At 40.5% G+C, this 12,519-nt stretch overlaps 1 protein-coding gene across 1 annotated transcript in view; it reads right to left on the bottom strand.

Annotated features, from left to right (window-relative positions):
* The window catches only part of ATP10A (ATPase phospholipid transporting 10A (putative)), a 140,139-nt gene that overhangs the window by 12,811 nt on the left and 114,809 nt on the right, over window positions 1-12,519 (bottom strand). Inside the window, 3 exon segments of the mRNA XM_054973034.1 lie at window positions 5,702-5,827; window positions 8,485-8,561; window positions 12,447-12,519. Coding sequence (XP_054829009.1) covers window positions 5,702-5,827; window positions 8,485-8,561; window positions 12,447-12,519 — 276 coding nt within the window.

The raw sequence follows: 12,519 nt of genomic DNA on the forward strand, positions 1-12,519 counted from the left end.
GAACAGATTGACATAAAGCCTGCAGAATCTTTTGCCAGTTAAAGATGTGAATAGTCACTGGATTTAGTCACTCTATACCTACAGGATTCAGATCTTTCCTTAATAACTAAAGTCATCTTTTAGTTCTGTCCTACATACAGAACAAGCTTACATATCAAATTTGTGGTCAATGCATTATCATATAGTCTGCCTTTAGCATGATGATGAGATCTGGCAGCGTACACCAATTCTTAAAGGTCTTTTTTTAAAACTAAAGAGTCCTAGAGAATGAAATTTTGTTTGTGGCCCAGTTCACATATAACCTCCTTAATGAGGGACTTTTCATAATTAACTGGCATAATGCTCTTTTTTTTAAAAAGGAAGCAGGCTTCCTTCCACCAGCAGCCACTACAGGCAATAATGGCAAGAGAGTGCTTCCAAACACATTCACCTTCCTGCATGCTTCCAGCAACAAAAAGTCCTCTGCATCAAGCCACCATCACCATGAGTATGTTGCTCAAGCTGGCTTTCAGAATATAAGCATACTCTCCTCGTGGCAGCTGGTGAGAAGCTTACAGGACATATATTTGCTCATGGAAAAACAGTTGTCTACCAGAAGAAATGGAAAGGATGAGTGAGATATAGCACTATAGGCTGGGAAGCACTCTTTGCTCCGAGGAGTGAAAGGCCAGCCAGATAAGCCATGCTTGAAGCCACCCAAGAGTCAACGGCATCCTGGAATCAAGGCAGAACAGCCAGAATCTAAATACAGATTGCTCAGGATTTTTAAAGTCATTTCATTGTCTTGATTATTATTAAATGAAAAATGATAACGCTTGAAATAAGTGCTTAGTGCACATCAGTTATAACCCTTGTGCTTTTATACTCATTGGCCAGAGTACTGGAAGGCAGGAATGGGTTTATTTGTCTGTAAGTGACTGGGGACAATACTGCTTACATAGCCTTATATTTTTCAAAATGAAAACTGAACATTCATGGAAGGCCCCTGTGATTATGTTCCTGCCAAATGGGCTTGGAAATTTTCTGCAGGCTGCTGCCACGCATAATGACTGACAGGGGAATGAAGCCTGATCCTGAAAGCTATTCAAGGCAAAAGGTAACAATTCATTACAATGGCATATAAACTGGCTCTTTGTTTTGGCTTGCCCTCAGGTGACCCATTCTGGTAGTTTCCTTTCCAGCCCACCATCCTGAGTGGAGCACAGGGCAGTGATGTGAATATTTCATTGATGAAATATATGTCTCTGTTACTTGACTAGTACTCACTGAAATGTCAGTCTTCCATCAATGGCATGAATTTGTCTGTCTTGCTTATTGTGAATGATGTCTCATGACAGAACTGCCTTTGTAGCAACAAAAACGGTGCCCAGCAGCTTAACCAAAAGAGCATGCTGGTCTTTGGAGGTGGTAAAAAGTGCTATCGAGTTGTAGCTGAGTTATGGTGACACCTGCTGGGGTTTTCAAGGCAACAGACTAAAAGAGGTGGTTTTCCATTGCCTGTCTCTGCATAGCAGCCCTCATTGTTCTTGGAGGTCTCCCATCCAATGACTAATCAAGGCAGACCCTGCTTAGCTTCCAAGATCTGATGAGATCAGGCTAGCCTGGGTTATCCAGGTCAGGGCATGGTGATCCTTAGTAGGCTGGAATTTTATCCAGCCTTTCCTTTAGAAAGTCACACTCACAAGGCTGCAAGAAGTAGTTTGCAATTTGAATCTGGACACACAGAGATTCAAAGAGTTGAGAGTTTTTAACGGGAGTTGGCTAAAGCTATTATTGGAAGGCAGTTGCTCTTTGGAAATCTGAATGTACGTAGGATCAGAAGATATGCTTTCCTACTTTAGGCATCTGTTTGTTTTACAGTGCTCTGCTTTTATATTTCCAAACAAACAGAGATTACGAAGACTCTATGAGTCCCCAGTGCTCTCTTCTATCATAAGGAAACAAGCCCTATAAAGAGGCCAACCCCTGCAGCTAACTACTGCTCAGGGAAGTGGGTGAGTTACCTTTTCTTCAATAATTTAATTTCTAACACTTAGGAAAGATAACAATTCTATTCCCAGAAAAACAATCACTAAGTTTTCAGCTGCTATTACTTGTACCACAACAGTTTAATTTAATCTTCAGGACTGGACTAGTTGCTGAAGGGAACAAGGAAGAACCCATGCAAAATGCCCGCATTAAAAACTAACTAATAATGACAGATGCCCAGTTTAGCATGCGACAATACAGCTCCCACAAGAGACAGGATGTAAGAACAGAAAATAAAGGCACAGGATGACCCTGGCATTCAACGCTTGCCATGTGAAGTCAAGGTATTGCTGAGTGATGAGGACGTGCAAAAAGTGACTGCCGGCTGGGTTTCTGCAGACTAGCAGCCACTCCTGGCTCGGTCTCCACCCTTGGTATGTTTGTAGGAGAGGATGTTGTGTGCCCTAAGAGAAGGAGGGGTCCCTCTTCTCCCTCACTGGAAAATGTTTACTGCAGTAGAAGCAGCAGAAACAATGGCATGAGTGTTAAATTGGAAGGTGCTTACACACAACCTTCTTCTCTCTGCATGAGGAAGTGGTTCAATTTCACCTTTCTCTCTTAAAAGCCCCCCCCCCCCTGCAACTTCTATGCTCTGACAAAAGGGTGGTTTTTTTACCCATTCCTGGTAAAAAGGTCATACATGAAACCAAATCTCATTCTTTACATCTCATCTGATGTGTTTAGTTGGAAATATGTCCCTTGGAACTGTAGCTGCGAACATGGTCAGAAGTACTTGTAAGTATGGGCTGGAAGGCTGGCAAGCTCATCATCCAGTCAACCTGGTTCTCATGACCCTTTGGTTGCACTGTTGAACTACTTGCATCTCCGGATTGTGGGGTGTGACTGGCCTGTCTCCTTCTCCTTCTCCTTGTGATGTCTGCAGCTCTGTGTACATCTTTCTCTGCTGACTGATTTCATGCATCTGATAAAATGCATGTTGGCTCACAAAAACTTATGTTACAATAAATTTGATAATCTTCAGAAATGGCATAAGATTCTCTGTTAACATTGCAATTAAGTAATTGTGATATTCTGAGAATGCATTCCTAGGTGCTATGAAGTGGCGGGGGGGGGGGGCCTTGGGTTTAGTCACTGGTCTTGGATTAATCATGTATACGTCAGCTGTTACTTAAAAAAATGGTAGTTCTAATTTGTTGCCTGGAGGCAGGTCATTCTGTAGTTCTCCTACTGTGTTTTAATGGTTTAATATTGGAATACCTGATCTGTAGTAACTCAGATGTGGATTTGTACTTTCATAAGTAGGTTACCCCACTATGTGGCTCATGGAATGGGGAGGGATTGTGGGTCAGTGGCAGAGCATCTGCTTGGCATGCAAAAGGCCCCAGGTTCAATCTCCATCATCTCCAATTAAAAGTATCAGGTGGTAGATGATGTGAAAGACCTCTCTTTGAGACCCTGGAGAGCCACTGCCAGTGTGAGTAGAGTCCTGTCCTCGCTCGACCAATAGTCTGATTCCATATAAGGCAGCTTCATTTATTAAGTGCAGCAAGTAATTGTGACTGGACCACCATGAGTGGCCATTTTGTAAAAGGCTGGTCCTAGATGGTTGAACAAAAATATCACAGAACACTGAATTCTGCTAACTCTATCTATAAAGTAGGATGTCTTGTTATCAAATTTACAAATATTGATCTCCTGTACATATTTCCTATCACAGAGCAAGATCTATTCCTATAAATGCCAGCCATTTATCTGCATTTATTAGGAATTGCTAGATCAAAACTCTTAAAATAAGGGACAATGTGGAACTGATGCATATGTTTCAAGGAATGCTACAGTATTGAGTTTTATGACATGAAGAACATGTCACTAAAGTCAGAGTTTCCACCTCCCATGTTCTCTGTCACTTGTCGTTCTTGCACCTTCTTGTGTGATACTAATTCACACTCTCACCATCTACTTTAAGCAGCTTAATGCAAGCATTGTTAATAAAGGGACATCTCTCTCTCAAAAGGTAACAACGAAGAGCAAATTCCAAATCTCTTTGGGGAGGACAATCCATAGTTTTGGAGCAATTGCCAGATTTCTTCTCCTCCTTGCCCATCTGTCCTCACCTCATGCAGCATAGGTACATAGAACAGGGCCCAGCTCACACAATGCAAATAGCAGTGGGATATTGGCAAAATCTCTGAAGTATGGGGATGCCTGGCTGTCCATGGCTTTAAAGGTATGGCTGGCATCTTGAACTGGGTTTAGAAACTAACAGTTGCCAGAGAAGATACATCCCACCACCAGGGTTTAGTGAAGCTACCTCAGTATCATTTCCAAAGTGAAAGCCCAAAGGAAATGGGTCAGGGAAGGATATTTCTTCCAGGCTTGCTCGCAGTTGTAAGTTAGAGGTAGGCCTGAACCTGGCAACACTATATCATCTTTTGACAAAGCTGCTTTCTTCAGGAGTGGGCAAAATCATTGTCTCCTTCAGAGGTAGGACTTTCTTCTCTTTAAATGAAGTATGGTGCAGTAGGTCCATCACCCTTGGTGATGGAAGAGCTAACACCATACAAAAACTGTATGGATGCTTTACTATTTGAAAGTTTCATTTTATCAGGACCTGACTTCAGAATGCACATAGATCTTTGAACTCCATCTGTTACCAGTTTGGTTCTGACTGAAGGTACTAGTTTTTACATCTAAAGCATACATTGTCAGGATCCACGATCCTTCTTGAACACGCCCCCCCCCACATACACATACACTCCATGGATCAACTGCAGAGAAGTTGCTTTGGATACCACCAAGATCTGTGGTGAAAACTGCCATCAGGACTTTTCAGTTGTAGCTGTGTCTCGTCCCATGTCCCCATCACTCTGAGAGTAAGGAAGGAAAAAGTGTGAAGAACTCTCAATCCTTTTGGAGCTAAAATGGGGAAGTACAAATAAATCTGTCAGAGCCGTTCTATTGACATTTCAGGCAGACAGTGGAAAGCGCTCTCTTTCACCAGTCTTCCTGTGGTCTCTGAGTTACTTTTGGTAAATTTCTATTAATTTTTAACATTTACAGTTCTAAGCAACTGTATTGTGATCAATTCAGTAATCAACTACTTTCAATGTGGTCTTTGATATTATTGTTAAATTAAGTATAACTATTTGAGAGCTTTTATTATAGAAAAGTAACATTTTAAAAAATGTTCAGACTAATGCTCAAGTGAACATCCACAAAGTTCCATCAATATGGAAGAGATACTCAATATGTTTCTCCATATCTCCTTGATGTTCAAATTTCCTGTATATGGTATAGCTAACATATTATTTGGATTGCTTTCAGAGCTTCTGATGAGGTATGTCTCTTAGTAATATGGGGGTCATTTAGGGTATTATAGTTCAGGACTAGCAAATAAAATTATTTCTAGAAGGCTATAGGAAGTCAGTGTAGACTTCCAGGAGTATATTACTTTGAGCATCAAAGTGATACACCCCTGGCTGCCCTAACCTATCACAGCGATATATACTGTGTTCTGCATCAGTTTCAGTTTCTGAATTTTCAAAGGCAGCCCTCTGTGAAGTGCACTCAAATTTTCAAAGACATGAATCCTGTGTAGCAGGTCAAAATCAAAGAGGAAACATTGCAGACTTCTCACATGATGACATTAGTACATGGCATTGCTCCGTAAGTTCCATAAACACATACAGCTACAAACCTATCAATCACTTACTGCATTTTTGTAGAAGAAATACAACACCATGTTGGCGAGTCGAGAGTAACACCAATGGCCATGAACAAGCAACAGCTTCTCTAAATGCCGGAACTTTGGGATTGCAAAATCACTTGCCATCACAGCCTTGAATGGAAGAAGAGTTGCAAATTAATTTTTAGCATGTTGTTTTCATTATAGAAACTGCATTCATTGATTAATTTTAGTGACAGAAGCAGAACTCCACCACTTCACCAGCACAACACTTGCAGAAAAATACAGTCCTCAGTGATCCCAAAGGGCAAAAATGCCATTTGAGTTACTTACCAAAGCAAAGACTGACTTATGCATGCATCATCCAACAGCCCATCACTTACACCTATGGAACTGGTTCGTTTGAGAAGAACTGTGATGATTTGCTTAGAGCTAAAAGTTCTGGCTTGGGTCCTGAATAATTTCTGCAGGCACAGGGACTTCTACTCATGGAATGCAATTTCCCCCCTGGAAACCCGAAACACCCCACAGAATCTCATTTGTGGGAGGTAGGAAAATCACACTCTGTGAGTGAAGTCCTTGTCCCTGCAGAAACACTAGTCAAGATCCAACCCTCTGTCTGATCTGTGAGACCTACTTTGTCCTCCCCAAATCATCACATGTTTCTAGGACAAACTACATGTTGTAGCAGGAGATGTGTCACTGGATCTCCCATTTTTAAAAAGAGATTTAATACTCCCTTTGTGCCATTTTCTTGACGTAAATTGTACTCCAGAGGTTTAAAAAAACTGCAGAATCTTCAGATCTCCCATCATGTCTACTGCGGCCTGATAAACATAATATAAATTAGTGATAATTTTTCTTGTATGAATTTCCATTTATTTCCCCTTCTTGAATAATAGAAAAAGAAGGTACCTAGTTTTGTGTAAGTAGTCTAGTTAAGTGGTTTATGGTCTTCACTATAGTGGTTTCATCCTCAAATCAACAGGGCTATTGAAAATGACTAGTACTGCAGTCCTAAGCACAGTTACACTCTTCCACGTTAATTGGCATCAATGGACTTAGAAGGGTATAAAACTGTTTAAGATTGAACTGTAGATGATGTCAGGACCTACGCTTTCTACTCAACCCATCAACATGGGCTTATCTAGATGGATGACGCTGGAAGCACTGATATCTTGCACATGTTTGTGTTTTCTGGATGCCTTATTAATTGCATTACAGACTCTTCTACCACTACTATTACATAATATCAGTTTTTTGGTGCTTGGATTGATGCTGAGTTTTGAAAAGAGATCTACTATATATTAACATAACTTTTAAAAACATCCGCACTACTTTTTAGGTTGTGCTCACATATATTTAATTTATGGATAGGAAAAGCCTAAGAGTCAGTATTCCCATTTCTCTATTTCATGCAATCTTTCTATAAAGAAATGGGAAGGCAAATATTTACTCTTGCATTTGCACAAAATCACTCCAGTGTGTTTGTCCCTCTAACCCTTCCGCAGGTCTATTTCTGATCTCTGGGGAAATATGAAGAAAGCTATTTGAATGCAAAATAACATATACAATTTCCTTCCACCTTTTATCGAAGTAACCACATGAAGCATGTTTATTCCCACCCATAAAAAATGCTTATGAAAAACAAGATGGTATTTGAAGATTAAACAAATATTCAGTGGAAAGCATGACATATCTGAGAAGCCTGAAATTATGGGATTCTATAGTGTTTATCATATGATGACATGAAAGGTCTCTCTTATGAAACCTTCCTATCCCCAGAAGGATATGAATGAACTTTTCTTTTTGAGTATGACATATATCAAATATACAAAACAAATAACTGAAGAGAATCTAATTGCCTAACAGTTGAGTGATGAGCTTGGGATAATGGCCTTCAAAGAACTAACTGAAGGCATGTGGATTTTCCCCATGTTCCTATTTTTAACACCTGGAAATATTATTCATGGGCCATGAGCCCCACAACCTCAGGAATAATCTTTCTAGTGTTGAACAGGACCACAGAGTGGACGAGGGACAAAGCAGAAATCTGACCCCTTACATTGGTGCATCATATAACAAAAGGTAAGACCAGGTGGTAAGGAAAAGCATGTTCAGTGGATAAAAACCTGGAATGTTGTAATACATAGAGAGAAGGCAGAAACAATGGCACTATCCCCCAAACATCTCCAACGTACACCAGCCCAGACACCAAAGTATCAACAGTGCTGCCTAAGATGGTGTCCTGCCCTGATCCTAGGGGGCTAAGTAGGGAGCAACACAGAATGAAGCACATTTGCATTTCATGGACTGGAAGTGCTAAAGTTTTCCCAGTCTTTAAAATAACAGACATTTGGACATAGTCTTAGTTATACCAGATAATACTTCCCCTCCCTCATTGCACTGTACGGTAGCTACGAGACAAGGGCAGTAGATTGGAGAGAAAGACAATAGCAAATAGAAAACAGAATCTTTAAGGTAAGTGGTTCTTTAAAAAATAGGTATTTGAAAGTATCATTTATTCTACAAAAAGAAATTTTGCCAAAAATGTCCTATTACTTGTGTTTTACAATGTGAATGCAACATGATTAAATCACTACAGCGTTGAGAAAAGCACTCCGCTAAAGTCATCTCAGCAGAGCCCAACTGGTCCACCTCGAGGCAGCTTGCAAGTACCTCTGAAATGTGCAGTTACTGTCACAAAACAGCTTGTGGCAGCCAACAGGGAAGCAAGATGCAAGCAGACATATGGAAAACATATGGCCCCAACTCTATCCTGGGGTTGTCTTTCAGTAAACACACATTACCTGCATGCCTTCTGGACCTGAAATCCCCACACCAACATCAGCTACTTGGATCATACTGACATCATTTGCTCCATCACCTGGTAACAATCGGAGAAGATGTTGTTTGCTATTAATTGAAGCAGAGATGACTAATGGCAAGAAAACAAAGCAAAACCAAGGGAAGGGAAAAGGGATGGGATGTTTAGCTTTGAAATGGAACTGCGGCTTCAAAGCACAGTTCAGCATATTTACTTACCTAGGCTTGTACTCCACACCAAGCTAAATTAATTGAGGGTTAGTACATGAAGGTTTGTCAAATGAGGTCTAAACGACAAGGGACATGCCTTTTCTCTATAGTTAATTTATCATCCATCATCCAGCAGAGAAAAAAATGGGAACTTATCCTGCTTAGTACCTGGCAAACTGGAGCTATAAAAAGAGGCCTAATATCAAGAATATGATTCTGCACATTTTATGTGTACAAAGCAGCAAGAAACATGGCACAGAAGATGGCATTCTGAACTTCTCAGTTTTCATTATAAAGAGTAAGCAAGATTCTAGACCTCATGCTGTGCTCAATTGAGCTAGTCCTGAAAGCCTAGAGCAGGAGCTTGTTATCTGTTGCAGCTTTAAAGCAGATCAGAGGACTGAACTGGTAATGAGCTGTGATTTTTGTTTATGATGAATGGTGTGTTCAATGACTGTTACAGGGAAATGACGTAAAGTTTGCGTCACTCAAGATGTAACATCATTCCAGTCAACATCACTGCTACATTGGGTCTAACTGCTATGGCAGAAACTTGCCAGAACTTCAAGCTCTACCAAGCTTTGTTTTTAAATAGATGGTCAAAGCAACTGATTTGTCCTTTGTTGTTGTTGTTGTTGTTGTTCCACAGCACTTCTGTCCTTATGATATAATCTTTACAAAGTAAGGTATTCTTATAACAAACCTCTGCTTCTCTATCTATCCATCCATCAATAACAATGAACCTAATAGGGTGTTTTTCCATGGGAAAAAATGCTGAAGGGAAATGCATGCAAAAGCAATTTCCTTTGTCTGTTTCCTCTCTGAAGCTAAAGCTATTAGACTGTAGAGAAGGAGTGTGTTCTTTCCCTTGCAATCCAGATTCTCTTTGCATTGGACTGTGTAATTCTCAGATCTCTGCTTATGAAGAGCAAGTACAACTTCTACTTATGGGGGTTGCCAGAGAATGCTGGCAATTGCACATTTGCTACAGAGATCATACAGCTGACTTGTTGACTTGCCATGGTGTACTCTGCTTAGGTTGTGATGGAACAGATCACATGATAACACAAAACTGGGAAACCATTTCCATATGACTCTGCCTTTAGTGCAGACACAGCCCAAACTTTACATGAGAAATTGTGTCATTTTCCCCTTTGAAAAGTTACTCGTTTTCTTGCAGTTGAAGTGGAAATGTCTGCTTCCAGACTGCCTTCAGAACATTAAGCAGCTGAGCCTACAGGTTGCTTCAGGTTCATTATTTATAGGCAATTTACCAGCAATCCACAAAGATGATGGAAACATTGAATTTCCCCCAATTCTACAAACAAGCTTGATGCTGAAAGGAAGACCTGCCCTAAGCATGCAGAGAGAGTTGCAAGTCACCCAGCATTCACATGGAAATGCCTTAAAGAAATTAAGTAGTTCATTCTAATGAATAAGAAAGCTGTGCTGACCAGCTGCATCATGATTTGCAAAGCATTTTAGTGCTGAAATGCATTTGAGACAGAAATTCTTGAATTATAAATATGAAAAAATGCCTACATTCTACTTAACCAGGACAAATCATTAGATGTCAGGATGGAAGCAAAGTATCCCCTTCCCCTCTTTGATCTCTGTAGAGGAAGGGAGAAGGAAGGAGGAATTTGGCTATCACTGCCTGTCTAAAGCAAAATGTGGGGATAAGCATTCTGCACAGGAGGTAGGAGAAGAATGGAATAGAAGTAAATAAAGAGGACTGGTACTTCTAGGCTTCTGTGACATTACAGTAGCTCAGTCAATGGATATATCCTGTCTGTACTCAACATTTCTTTTCATTTTTAAAACGTCACGTAACTTTTTCTGACAAATTTGCAAAGATACCACCCCCCAACACCAAAATATGAGTCTTGGTTAAACTGCTATTATCCAAATTTGTTTGTGTTTTAATATCTAGCCCACCATTTCATGAAAGATTAGGTTAATTGGTAAGACATTAAAAGCCATGCAGAATGTCCAATTTAAATATATGAATGGAACAAATCTAAGAATGGAACTTACTTATGATGTTAAATCCAATAGTTTTCTTCTGCTAATTAAAGAATCTTCCACTGGATGAAAAAATCTTTCTGTTGAAGATCCCCCCACCCTCATCTCCAGTGAAAGATTCTTCACTTGTCAGAAGAGAAACTTAGCTCTAACCTATAGTATCTTGAAGGGAAGAGTAGGGATGTGTACCAATATTTTTTGGTAAAACTGAAATTTTTTTAACTGAACTTTTTCTAAGGTCAGAATTCCCTGAATTCTGAATTGATTCTCTAATTCGGAGCGGTATTTTTTTAAAAAACTAGCCATTGTTTTCTATGGGAAAAATCACTCTGGGGGCTAACTGTTGGGCTGGGTTCTTTTGGTCATTTTTCAACCAAACATCACCAAATTTGGAGGGACTATACTCCTGACTGTCCTGTAAAGATCCTCCAAGTTTCATGAAAACTGGACACTGGGAACCAATTTTATGGACTCCCAAAGAAGGTGCCCCCACCCACTCTGCATTATTTCCTATGGGGGAAAATATCTGGGAGCTATCCTGGGAGATGAGGGTAGCATTTTTCCTGCAAACTCCACAAAATTTGGAGAGAACTTACTCCTGATTGTCCTCTAATGACCCCTCCCCCCATGTTTCAGGAAGATTGGAGCCTGGGAGCCATTATATGGGCCACTGAACAAGGTGCCCTCAGCCACTCCTTTGTTTCCTATGGGAACAAAGCTAAATCCTATTGCGGAAATACACTGGGGCTAGACTGCCGTGACCAAGGCACACTCCCAAATGCGAGTTGTGCTCATCCCAGAGAAAGCCTAACAGAACCAAATTGAAGTATAGGAATGGAATCCCCCCAGAACCAAAGTGAAGCAAGGGGACCAACATCACACCAGAGAATCACATCCATTCCACCCAAACAAAACTAAAGCAAGGGACACCATTGCAACTTAGCCCAACAGAAACAACCAGAAGCACATGAAAGAACCCTCCCACCCAGAATCAAAGTGAAGCAAGGGGACTAACATCACACCATAGAATCACCTCCATCCCACCCAAACCAAAGTAAATTAAGGGAATGCCTTGCACTTGTAGTAGGGTACTGCTTGGTTTTGTTCTGTGGTGTTTCCTCACTGGCTGAATACAGTGCTTGGCTGCTGTGAATTACACTGGTTCTGCTGGACCCCAGTGTCCAATCTTCATGAAACTTGGGTGGGTCTTTAGAGGACAGTCAGGAGTAGGGTCCCTCCAGATTTGGTGTTTAGTTGAAAAACAACCCCTCCAACCCACTAGAAACTCCCAGAGTGATTTCATCATAGAAAACAATGACCGAATTTTCTGACAATTTAGTAAAAATTTGGGATACCAGGGCTGTTTTCACACGTCTTACCTGCTGCAGGAACATCGCACAAAACACCCAGAAGACAGCATCTTCTTGTGTGAAATTGTGCCAGGAAGATGCTGTCATCCAGGAGTTTTGAGTGCAATCGTATCTTCCAGGTGTTTTGCACGATGTTCTGGCAACAGGCAAGACGTGAAAATGGCCCAGATTTTTGATTTGGAAAACCTGGATTTTACCATATCAGCTAAAATTTGGTATTTTAATTCAAATTCTAAACTGAACAGCACACTCCTAGGAAACAGTAATATTGCTATCTGAACAAAACAATTTATTCTCCATATTTGTATTACTATAAAACAATAACAGTTAAGCTGAAGTACCTATTGCCAATGTCATTGTTTTGAGTTTGTCTCTGACGAGCTTCACAACCATCCCCTTTTGAATAGGAGTAGA

Source organism: Eublepharis macularius, chromosome 3, assembly GCF_028583425.1.
Source record: "Eublepharis macularius isolate TG4126 chromosome 3, MPM_Emac_v1.0, whole genome shotgun sequence".
Classification (NCBI taxonomy): Eukaryota; Metazoa; Chordata; class Lepidosauria; order Squamata; family Eublepharidae; genus Eublepharis; species Eublepharis macularius.